This window comes from Erpetoichthys calabaricus, chromosome 13 (genome assembly GCF_900747795.2).
Source record: "Erpetoichthys calabaricus chromosome 13, fErpCal1.3, whole genome shotgun sequence".
Classification (NCBI taxonomy): Eukaryota; Metazoa; Chordata; class Cladistia; order Polypteriformes; family Polypteridae; genus Erpetoichthys; species Erpetoichthys calabaricus.
This window is the reverse complement of record NC_041406.2, coordinates 69,410,801-69,423,866: the sequence shown is the minus strand read 5'-3', so window position 1 is coordinate 69,423,866 and position 13,066 is coordinate 69,410,801. Positions and strand designations below refer to the sequence as shown.

Below are 13,066 nucleotides of genomic sequence, written 5' to 3'. Positions count from 1 at the left end.
TTACATTCCAAATCATTCACAGAGGTATTTTGCTCCACCTGACATCAATAGAAGTGATTACAATTAGCCCTGTTGGATTTCCCTGAAGGTTTTTTGGTTGTATTATGCAGTGATAACCTTAGACTTAATCTAACAGGATATATGTGACCTTATTGCTGAGAGGTATAGATCAGGAGAAGATTATAAGGGGATTCTGAAGGCATTACACATATCAAGGCACATTTTGAAGATCATCATTAAATGCAGATAATACAGCAGTACCAGCCAATTGCAAAGATCCGTCCATAACAGGTGACCAGACAAGGAGAACGTACATCATGTAGACTACCAGGAGGACAATGGCAATCTTAAAGGACTCTCAGGAATTTACAACAGTAAGTGGCCAATCAATGAATATTACATCCATTTCTCATAATCGGCATAGGTCTGAACTGTAAGGTAGCATGATCGGATCCAACCTGTTTTTCTGAAAAAAGAAAATATAAGCCTACTAGCCAACCCGCGACGTAGCATACGGCGCATAATTATTTATTGATGGGTGAACACATCCTGAACGACACAGTTGTCCAAATGGGGTGGGTTTGAGGATACGACTGTAAGTGAATGAAAGGATGGAACTCTGGAGAGAGCAACATACAATTGTCCGTGACTGAACACTGGTTTTGGCAGATACAGGCATATCGTTTTGAAAGTTTGTCCCTGTGCCTTATTAATTGTCATTGCAAAGGCCAATCTAACAGGAAATTGTCTGCGTGTAAAAGTAAAAGGCAAATTTGAATCTGATGGGGTCAGGGATATCTGGGGAATAAGGACAGTTTGTGAAGTAGGAGCTGTGATAGTTTTACACTCCAGTACATTGCGGTGAATGCTGGTAACAGTCCGTCTAGTGCCATCACAGAGACTTCTTGCTGGCATGAGGTTTCTGAGAAACATGACGACTGAACCAATTTTAATTTTGAGTTTATGCGGAGGCAAGCCAGTGGGAGTAAGACTGTTAAGAAATTCTTTGGGGAATGAAACTTGATCTGCGGGATTGTCTGTGATGATGGAAGCAACGCTGGTGAAAGTTACTTCGTCGGTAGGGATAAGTTTCAGTACTTGTTCATCAAGGTGTAGTGAGTCTTCGTTGGTGACGTTTAATATAGCTCGCGTACTGAGTTGTTCCGGAGTCACAGTTGAGAAGTCGATGTCGCCATATAGTTGTTGAACGGGATTAGAAATAAAAGGAAAACAATGTGAAGGTAATGGACGTGGGAGGAGTGTTAGAGTTGACGGGCGAGGCTCTGTCATGCGTATCCCATGACGCGGGTGGAGGGTTAGAGTTGGCGGGCGGGGCTCTGTCGTGCGTATCCCATGGTCTTAGAGTTGGTGGGCAGGGCTCTGTGAGTTGGTGGGCGTGGCTCTGTCGTGCGTATCCCATGGTCTCTGTCTTGCGTGCCATGGTCGGCTGCTTAGTGAATTGTTGGTGGGCGGGGCTCTGTCTTGCATGCGTCTTGCTTGCCATGGACTTAGTGAATTATATATATAGATATAAATAAGAAACCATTGATTACTTCACAGTTATATCAGAATTTGTGTACAATTTCCACATATTAATACTGCTCCATTTTTGCTCTGTCTCTCTCTATTTCTCTCTCTCTCACACACACTCACCTGTTAGACAGGGGAAGGGGTAACAATATAATTTTTAAGCAGTTTCATTATCATAAAGATATATATGCATAGTAAAGATATATTGCAAGTCATACATAAATGGGAGAAAGCAAAGAGCTGTGCACCTAATATTATCTTTTAGAATTATAATCACATATATTTACTGTACCTTGGTTTCTGATATGCCATTTGAAGATTGATTATGTTGTTGTCCAAAATTACAGTAATATAATTTAGAAATTTTACACAGGAATATTGACTCTGTAGGTTATGGAAAAAAAACACACAGAATGTAGTAGGCAACATGTAGGTGATGTTAAGGGAAAAAAATATCATATGATTTTAGTGCGCATTTGTCATTAAATAACTACATCTGTGCTATAGCCTGACTGATTAATCAGGTTCCAGATCTGATCGTCCAATAATGGGGATCAGTAACCTAACTGGCAGAAGTGATGCCGATCAGGGTCGATGAAGTGTCAGAAATTTTCAGTAAGGGAGGTCATCAAAATGCATTGGATCGCGGTGTGATCCTCAAAGTGAAAGTAAGTGCAGTTGAGAAAATTCCTGATTTCATACAGTAAGTAAACCTTATTTGTACTTTGTGCTGGCAAATCCTAAACAGGTTTTGCAAAAGAACTGAGTGGGCTGCATAAACATGTGCATCTGTCTTTGTTGTTTTCGTCAGAATTGAAAAAAAAAACTGTGATAAGTACAGCACCTGATCTTTACTGTTATTCTGTTTGCATGACGTATTTACAATATGTTATGGTAGATGCACGTTATCATTAGCAACTTCTGAAAGGCAGTTGGTCCAGGTATAAACTACTTGGTGGCTGCGCAGCCCACAGCCTGTAATTCTGAACAAGCTCAGTAGACAGCTTTACTCAGGAGTTTGCGGAATTGGAGATGCTGAAGTTTTTTAGTGCTTAGACTCTATGAAGCATTAGAAATGATTGCTCTACCAATAATAAAAACCCTATTAATAATAGGATTTTTCAAGGCTGTCAAATTATACAAAAATGTGGTTTGAATACTCATATTAAAAAAAAGTAAATCTTCAAATATATTTGAATATAGGCTACATGAATGTTTGTATTTAACATGCATTTGAACGCTTCATTATTATTAATAATACAGGGTGTCCATAAAGTCCATGTGCAATTTAAAATAGTTGTAACTTTGTAAGTATATGTAATAGAAAGATTTCGTAATAAGGATTGCATTTTTGTGTCCAGTGTGTTTAATGATGTATGGAGCGCTACTAACTTGTGCACTCATCACCTGTCACAAAAATGCGATTTTCGCTGCATGGAATGGGAAATGTTCAAAGAGAAATTGGAACCCATAACACTTCACATGCCTGTATGTATATGTGAAACTCATACAATATCGCTCCTGATTACTTAAACACATTAAAAGCACTTGTTACTTTAGTTTCCCACACCTCGTCCAGCCTACCACTCCACTATTTGCCTTTCTGATGCTCTCTGTTCAGGCAAGGTGATATTAGGCTTATCCATCCTCATCAGTGCCGAGTGAGCAGGTGCTCACTGTTATTGGAAACATTTATGAGGGCAAGAAGAGAATTTTCGATGGTGCAAATGCACAGAAGCTGTGTCCAGTGTACTGAGGCATCCCGTACTGATGGCAAACTCTTTAACCATCTGGAAACAACAATTCAACCCAAATGTCCCAGGGTATCCCAGAACTTGCGTCCTTGACTTTCTTTTTAGTTTCGCTCACAGTTTCATTTTCAACTGGCAGCAATGTTTTTTGATGATGTAGTAAAGCAGATGGTATCAGCATTTGAGAAACATGCAGAATTAAATGCTTATTTTCTTTCATTCTTAAATAAAAAACATTTGATGTATCTTCAGCTGGCACATTTGACATGACCATGTCTTATCAATTGGACTGAGATTGTGTGTTTTATGTTTTTTGGCTCATTATAAATCCTTTTTTTGTGTGATGTTATAATAATGTTCTGTTCTCTTTAAAGGTTTCACTATTCTGTGTTGTTCGTAGGTGGAGTCTCAAAAGGCGGGACCACCCTGACGTCAGCACTCCTGACCTCTCCCTCAGGTTATTTATACCAGTGATGGGCATTTTGATTCAGTTTAATGAACTGATTCTTTTGAACTGCCTATTTAAGAGATTAAATTCTTCTGATTCATTTGATTTACTTTTAGGGATTGCTTCTGCTCTGTTTCCTAACCCCTTCTGATCTCATCACAAGTATATAATGTAATAATTTGTACATTAGTGTCATAGATATGTACTTATAAAATTAATATTATTAGTTAATATCTATAAATATATAACTATCCATTATCCAACCCACTATATCCTAACTACAGGGTCACGGGGATCTGCTGGAGCCAATCCTAGTCAACACAGGGAGCAAGGCAGGAAAAAAACCCCGGGCAGAGCGCCAGCCCACCACACACCAGGGACGATTTAGAATCGCCAATGCACCTAACCTGCATGTCTTTGGACTGTGGGAGGAAACCCACACAGACACGGGGAGAACATGCAAACTCCACGCAGGGAGGACCCGGGAAGTGAGCCCGGGTCTCCTGACTCGAGGCAGCAGTGCTACCACTGCGCCACCAATATATAACTAATTAGACATAAATATAATTCATATTAGTTATCTATAAATATATGATTAATTGTAAAATTCATTATATATTTAACATGATAATTCATATGCCATTGTCCTGTTTCCATACACAAAGAATGATAACACATTTAAGATGCATGATTAAAATATGAAGTTACATTACAGAATCACAAGTGAATGAGAATTGTGCAACTCGTATTCACTCCCAAATCACATGAACAAGAATCGCTAGACTGATTCTTGGATACTGACTCGTTCATGAATCAAATGAGTTGAGACTCATGAGTCAGGCGGTTTTTGCATAAGCTCCTTAAACATCCACCAGCGAGAACGATGACAATGTCACACAGGACATGCATGCGATTTAGCACTAGTCATGTTGAATCCCACTGAACTGATTCATTTGTGCTCACAAAATGATTCATATGACTCCCTGAAAAACGATTATTCAAAAATAAAAATATTGAATCGTTCACAAATCGCCCATCACTAATTTATACTGAAGGAGACAGCAGACGGGTAGGGATTATGTATTGTTAGTATCGTTTTTTAAGATTGCATATTTCTGTTTTTTTGATTATTCTTTGCTTGTTTTAAGGATTTGGATTACTGGACTGTGCATTGGGACTTTGTTTGCTTAGAATTATCTTTCAGGCAGCACTTTTTGCTTCTTTTTGAACCTTTGTGGAATTTTTGCTTAATATTTCTTTATTTACAAGGATTCCTTGTTTAATTCATCTCTTCATCCAAAGTTTTTTACGATGTCCTTTCTTTGGGAGGCACTTTTGATATATCAGACATTTAAGTTTATTTTTGGGGGTTAAATCCTTTTTGGGACTGAAAAGCCTGAGGTAGGCCAGTGGAGTTGGATTAAGCCTGTTGGGGTTATGCCTTCTCCAGGCAGGAGATGGAGGCTTGGCCCAGTCATTGAAGCCTTTATGGGTTTACAATTACTTGAGGCGAACAAAATTAGAGGGTGGCTAGAAGCAAAGTGATGGTCATCTAATTAGAGTACTTAGGTTGTTAATGGAGAAGAAGGTAAAAAATGTAGTCTAGTTTGTTGCAAGCCATGGATTTAATGAAAAATATACCTAAATATTATCAGACCATCACATCTCCCCACTTAAAAACAAAGTACTTGCACAAGTTCATCAAAAGATGACCAACTTCATCAAAAGATTGTAAAGTCAGGAAACCAGGTTACAAAGGCCGGTAGACATGCCTATTCTTGATAAACCTAAGTCGTTTACATGATGGAAAGACAGTGAACAGAAGATAGACAAGATGCAAGATTTTGTATATTTAGGACTATAGGACTAAAGGTGTATAAAGTATGAATGGTGGCCTGAAGATTTCTTATGTATGCCCAAAATGCAGAGTAGTACTGGTGGACATTTGAATCTGCCCTCAATATGGGCTCCACTTTGTAGGTTTATAGCATAGCTCCAAGGCCACAGAGCACAGAAAAAAATAACTAGCCATATTTGAAGATTTATTTTTGAGAGAACCAAAGGGGGAAGGTGTGTTTTTGGTGGGACAGCTGAAAGGAAAGTAGGTCAGCTGCTCCTTAACACAATTTATGGATCTAAGGTCCTTAATACAAGAAGACTCTCAATGCCTATAGGTGATTATGTTCTGCTAAGGTAAGGCATTGTACTGTATTTTTTCCAGAGTATGTTTACCTTTCTTCCTGAAATGAACGCTTTCTGTTTTTAAGCATTCTGTGTCCATGTCCGCACTGAACTTTGCTCAGTGGTCTGAACTATTGAAGACATAGAGAGAATTACACTTCCTCATGGGATTGTTTGACTGTCAGGAAACTACATTTTAAGTAACAGCTAAGGACAGAACTGGAGTACTGTCAAATGTCATGCCTGAAGAGCTGCAGAATTATTTATGTGGCAGGACTGAGACGTGACATGGACTGGTTAGAGGCTCTCAAGAGCAATACATTTTATTCTGTAGATGCACTGAGATGGACTGGGACTACTTCTCTGCAAGCTCATTCAATTTACATAAGTGCACCACTCTGTCTACATTATTTGTTTCTCAGGTAGTCATTCTTTTGTATTTGTATTTGTTCACCTTGCATCACTTTAATTTTCTGCACATTTTTAATATTTTATGCCATATCAATGTGTTCTGGTATGCTCTAAAGTTATTTGTTGTGATGTTATTTATTACTCACATTACTGCGTGCATAAAATTAAACAATGCACCATGGTAGCCCTGTGGTTAGTCCTACAACCTCACAAACTGGATTCTTATTCTTCCTATACAATGTCTGTGTGAAGTTTGAGTTTTACTATAGGCACTTCAGTTTTCCTCTTGTCTCACAAAGATGTTTATGTTTAGTTGAAGACCACCTCTAAACTTCCTTGGTATGTATCAGGATGTGTGTGTGTCCAGCAAAGGCCAGATGCCCATTCAAGATTTATACCTGTCTTTTACATGATGCTATCATTATAGGCTCTGGTGCCCTATGACCTTGAATAATTTAATAGATGGATTGATGATAAATTCACATTTTTTTATTTTGTTAGCTTATATTGATTTATGGAGATGTTAGATTTGATTTCATGAGTAATTTTACTTCAAGTCAACTTTGATATCTTCTGAAAGTAGGCGGGCATTTGTGGCATAGTGATGAAGGCTTTGTACTTCAAATTTTGAGGTTGTGGGTGCAAACCCTGCTACTGGCACTGTGTGACCATGAGATAGTCACTTGATCTGTGCTCCAACTGGAAAAACAAAAGAACTGTAACCAATTTTATCCCAAATATTGTAAGTGGCTTTATATAAAGTTCTCAACTAAATAATACTTTCCAATAATAAGAGTAGAACAGAGTAGCTGGGACACATCTAGCGTCCTGAGTTTGAATGCTTCGTCATGGGTTTACACATTCTCTCAATATCTGCATGGGTTTGGTTTTCCATCCACATTTTCAATGATGTACATGTTGTGTTATTTGGTGATTCTAAACTGGTCCATTTTTGTGTGTGTGCTTCAATGGAATGGTACTCAGTGTTACCAGTATAGGCTTCTGCCCACAATGGCCCTGGATTTTGTGAGAAAATATGCATATTTGCATTCGTGTTTTTGCAGGGCCTTCCTGCATTGTTGGGAATTAAAATAATCGGGGCGTTATATTTTTTATTTTTTTCTACATGCTCTAGTGGATATGAAGAATGAGGTAACTAGAAAGAGCATTGACTATTACATGGATGATGCAGTGTGGTCGCTGTAATTGGCTTCATTCACCTGTCTGTTATCTTTTTTGAGTGACCTTAACTGTAAGAATTGATTGCTCTATTCCTCACGGCCCCTTCCCCCCTTGGGTATTATTGTATTATAACTGGTTTTAGCTTATTGTTAGACACAACTAGAGAGAAGCCACTACTTTATATTTAAAGAGCACTATTTGTAACGTGCTCCCCCATGACAAGCTGCAAGTTGTATGGAGTATGTACTGAATGTACTTAGTATGCTTTTCGTACATGGATTGAAAATAGAAAAAATGATGTGGTGGCATCGATTAACATAAGGAACACTGACAGACGACTTGCAGAGACTACGAGCTGCTTTGATCCCCAAGGACGAGAGGAGATCCGATCTCACTTTCGGAAGAAACAGCAGCGGGCAGACCACAGAAGCTCCCAAAGCACAAAAACACCCACACACCGTCTATCCAAACAGACTCCGAGGCAAGGAATCTACACAGTGCCCTACCGATAATCCAGAAGAAAGGATACGAGCAGAAAGTCGTTCAATTTGTAAAGGCATAACGATGCCGCTCCCTCCAGTTACTCGTGTATTCGGTCGCTCCCAGTCTCCCATTATTTGCGTGCGGTTTTCTGACCACACGCCTCGCCCAAGTGGCAGCAAACTATTACACGAGGTCTGCCTCTCAGTCGTCTCTAAAGCGCAAGTCTATGAGAAAATGAAGGAAAGCAAATGTGTGACATTGAATAGTTGCATGCAGCATTAAGAAACTGACAGTGCTATGTCTTCCTATAGCAAAGCCATGGTGTTTTCATGCTCAAAATCAGAATATAAACTGTATTTTACGTGCAAGTACATAATTCTAAAAAACAAAGACGAACCATCTGAAAACCATTCCTCTTCGCTAACACGATCCCTTTGGGGAAGTTACCGCATCTCTTTCAGACAACTGATGAGAGATTGAACAATCCCTGCTTACTTTGTGACAGACAGACGCACCGCCCTCTTGCGGACTTCATTTACTTTAACCATCCAATCATCAAGGTTTGTGGGCGGGAACTATCAGGGAAGCGCGTGTGTTTTTTTCCCCCCAGGAGAATCCCAAAAATGACATCCAGGCTAAAGCGGAGAAGGCAGGCTGCAAGAGCTGCTGATGTGCAGACCATTCTCTAGCAGTTTTTTTTTTTTCGTTGGACGAGTTGTAAAGTTTTAATCGCTGACTGGTTTTGTGTTAGAAACGCTGTTTTTTTTAGGAGGAATTAAAAAAAACAAAAGATGAATCTTGCAGGTTCGGAAACGTGAGGAAAAGTAAGAGGATCGATGCATCTTTGGAACGTGTATTGTTTGCAAAATACATTTCCTGTGTTTGACAGCCAAAGAAAGAGAGGAGAAGGAGTAGAAAAAAAGAAGACTCTCGCTTTCAAAGTTATTATTGTGGATAATCACATTTCTTTAAAAATATTTTTCTTAAAAAAAATTGCTCATAACCGGATCTGTTTTTGAGAGTGTCCTCTCCAGTTTTGCTTCTAACTATTTCAAAGGAAGGTTACAGTACAAATGTGCGACTTGATGCCATCAACACAGCCTACCGAAAAAATAGGCAAAATGAAAAAGCTGAGAAGAACTTTATCGGAGAGTTTTAGCCGAATTGGTAAGTATATCCGATTATTACATCTTTTTGTAGAAAGTTACCGGCTCCATGCGATCGAAGACTTCTAACAAAGCGATGAATATCGCTATTAGCCACATTGAGCGCACTACCAGGCAGTCCCATGTTAAGTTTACTTAATGAGAGCAGACTTTAGTTGAATACTTACTTATATTTTTATGTGCTATATCACATCATGAAAATGTATTTTTAATCAAACACAGGTTAAGAACTTAAAATATACTTTATTGTTAGGTGTCTACTTAAAATGTTGTTTAGTGTTTTGCCATCAAAGTCTAAACTAAGTGTTAGAGAGAAAAGTCTTGTAGTCTTACATTTCCCTCATTTATTTCTAAAGCGTCAAGTAAAAGGATAATGAGGTACGTTTATTATAGGGCGGCAACAGGAATTAGCTGCCGTTTCAGTTCTGAGTTTTTCCATTAGGTTTACATAACGTGAAGCTCTGTTTGTCGTATATAGCGCCTTTCATATCAGGTATTTGTGTGAATCAGTGTATCTGTCTATCATACAGATTTCTGTTACAAAAGCACCAACGACTGTACAATGTTGAGTACCACATTAGGTTATAAATCAAAATGTTCCGGGCCACTTCCACAAGTATTCTCATTCCATTTTATATCAGGAAACCATAAAACGAACAGCTGATCTCTTTGCATTTTTGGTAAACTCATATAATGATAAGATATAGGCCGACCTGACCCTGTCCTTAAGAAAAAGCTTATCTGACTATTTTCTCAACTCACTTATTTGAAGTTTATGTTTGCGGGCGCAAAGCAGGAACCAACCCTGGACAGACGCCAGTGCATCGTAGCACACTGAAGTACACACCCACTTGGGGCCAGTTTGGAGTTGCCAGTTAACGTGTCCTGCACGATCTTATGTTGTATATACTGGAGCAAAAGCTTGTACAGAGGACGGGAGAAAGTGCAAACAGATTAGAAATCAATTCTCGTGGAAATGGGAGGCAATCGCAACAACAATGCATTGCTTTGCCCGTCTATCTATCTATCTATCTATCTATCTATCTATCTATCTATCTATCTATCTATCTATCTATCTATCTATCTATCTATCTATCTATTTCTGTCTGGTATTGTGTCATCTTGTTAATAAATTGTGGATTAATGGAGGGAGGGTGAAGCGGAAAAGGAAATTATTCCGCTAATAGCTCATCGCTGAAGGATCGCTATAATGAATAACGACTTACACAAGAGGCAGTAAAACATCGAAGAATACACAACACAAATGAACATAACCCCCCTGGTAAAAGTAACGTAAAACGTAGGAATAATGAAACTATCATATAGATCTAAATTACAGTAATTTGGAAAGTCAATTAAAGTGACACTTATACGGCAAATTGACATTTATGTAGGTGTTACAGTGTAATGTTTGTTTGGAAATATAAATACATTGTAGCCAAACGAAATGGAAGACGATTTTCCAAGAATGCAGTTTTGCTTGACGGTTTTGGAATTGCTGCTGCTGCGCTGGAGTTCTAGGTTTTAAAACGAGCGCTAAGCATTTCTGTGTTTGAACTAGTTGACTTTACAACGTTTTTCTTTTCTTTGTCGGTGACAACTAAATTATGGATTTGAAGAATCAGGAAGAAACCCATCAAGAAACGTGAATTATGATCTCAGTGTCTGAGTAGGTGTGGATGTTTGAGTGCTGCTCGATTTGAACTCTTCGTTTCCAAACTTTCCTTGTCCTTATCTGCCCTTTTTCTTTATTCCTTCCTAAACTGCACTCTGAGCTTAACCTATGTATGCTGTAAGTTAGTCGAAACATCATTTTATTGGACAGTATCGTTTATCACAGTATAAAACGTTTGTAGAAGCAGTAATCCATGAATTATTTTAAAATTTAGTATGTTGTTAGAAGTGTACATTTAGCTGGTGAATACACAAATAATCGATTCAGTATTCCTGCCACCAAGCTAGTTGTCATAGAAGTGTGCCTGTAATTATCTGTGAACAGGTCATTACTGCAAATCATTTTTACGTTCTAAATTCATTTTAAAAGGCCAAATGAATAAACTACCTGAAAAGTATATGTAATCAAAAGGAAAACATCCGATGGCCGCGTTTTTCTTTATCTTGTGCTGTTTCCATGTTTATGATCAATGTTAGACGAGGCGACAGGATAGTATTACTTATTACACCTGCTGCCCACTGTTATTACTTTTGGCTTCAGCTTAATACAGTGTATTTTATTTGAAGTGTAAAAACTGTAGGTTATAGTTACAGCTGGTATACTGCAATAATATTTTTTAACTCATTTTGTGCACTGCTTTCACATTTCCCATGTAAATAAAATAATGAAAGGATAACATCGAAAAACAATCATAATGTAAAGTGTAAATAAGTATTAAAGAGAAATACAGAATGCTAAATTGGACTGAGATGGAAATACTCAGACCCAACATAAATATACCCATAAATGCTTGAAATGGAGGTCTTTGTTAATCTGATTAATGAATGAGTGTATCAAAGGATATAAATTACATGATCAGGTTATGTAAAGCCCATTCACTGACAGTTATAGCTGGCACATTGGAGAGAACACCTAATATGTGAACCAAACCTTCTCTGTCCATACATTGATTCTTAGTGACATGGTCTCATCTGAAGCAGTGATAAATGTTAGAAGGATAGTATTAGTATGGGAGGCATCTACAATGATCGATCTGATAGGGTAATGACTATGACACTCTAGATAAGAATTTTTTTCTGAATTCTTCCAAACTTTTTTTTTTTTTTACAAATTTAGGAAATTGCACAGACTATTAAATAAACAATCACAACAGTGAATACATTGTTTTCACCATAATTTTTTTATGGTAAGGAATGGTGCCGTTAAGGAACATGGCTCCATTTGTTTAATCTATATAACCCTTTCTAAAGTGCAGCCTAGCATCAAATTACATATTTTAACATAAAGTCCATTTATCCTTCTACCTATTCATTCAGTAGACCTGGTTTATCCTGGTTCTTATGTATGATAGGGAGTCTTAGCCAGTCCTTTGCAGCTAGTAGTGTAACACATAAGCAGACCTGGCAAGATGAGAGTCAGTCCTGAGGGGTTGTTTGTTAAAAAACAGGTTTATTTTTAAGAGCGCTTGACCTAATCAGGAAGCTATTACTGCGTTTTAGAAAGCAATTGATAAACAGGTACCATTCACATCACAATGTCACATCCTTGTTTTATTTCTGTCATTTTACAGTGGAGATCTTTGTACAAGAAAACAAATGCCAGTTTCTCACTTTAATATGTGTTCGCTTACCTTCTTCTTCCTCTTAATTTTTTTCCCACTTCTGTGTGGGCTCGATGTTTTATATTTTTCGGAGTGATTTTTACCAGTTTTTCATAACTGCCTCGATCCCAGTTGGTGACCTGAGGTGGTTATTCTGTAATATTCTTTAATATTTAAGACTTTCTTTACTTTTTCAATATTTGCTGTATTCATATTATTATGTTTTTATTTGTTACTGCATAATCATCTTTTACTACACTGCAGTGACCTTTTTAACATTTTCAGCCAGGGTTACTTTGTATAAAGTCTTTCTTCCACTGTTGCAGGACATGGTTTTGACTTCCAATTAAAATAATTTGATGTGTTAAGAATATTATTGTTCCTACATACAGCTGTGCTTTTAGCAGAATATAATGCAGATGAAAATGTAATTGTGTGGAATGAAATTTAAATATTAAAATGTATCTTGTCTTATGAGCTACACATGGAGCACAAATATGCTCAAAAAGCACAAAGTCATTATCTTTCTACAGCAAAATCTACAAGAGAGATTTTTTTCAAAATCAATAGGCTTCTAGCAGTCTACAGTGCTAATAACCAGGACAGATTTCATGTGGATTGACAGATCCATTTTTGTGT

The 13,066-nt window shown here is 37.8% G+C and overlaps 1 protein-coding gene across 2 annotated transcripts in view; it reads left to right on the top strand.

The window, feature by feature from the left end:
- Positions 1 to 8,610: 8,610 nt before the first annotated feature.
- Positions 8,611 to 13,066, top strand: part of cdk14 (cyclin-dependent kinase 14) — an 868,117-nt gene continuing 863,661 nt past the window's right edge. For both annotated transcript variants that reach the window (XM_028817112.2, XM_028817113.2), the window contains exon 1: positions 8,611 to 9,153. In XM_028817112.2, the coding sequence (XP_028672945.1) occupies positions 9,060 to 9,153 (94 nt within the window). In that variant the 5' untranslated portion in view covers positions 8,611 to 9,059. The remainder of the gene's footprint in view (positions 9,154 to 13,066) is intronic.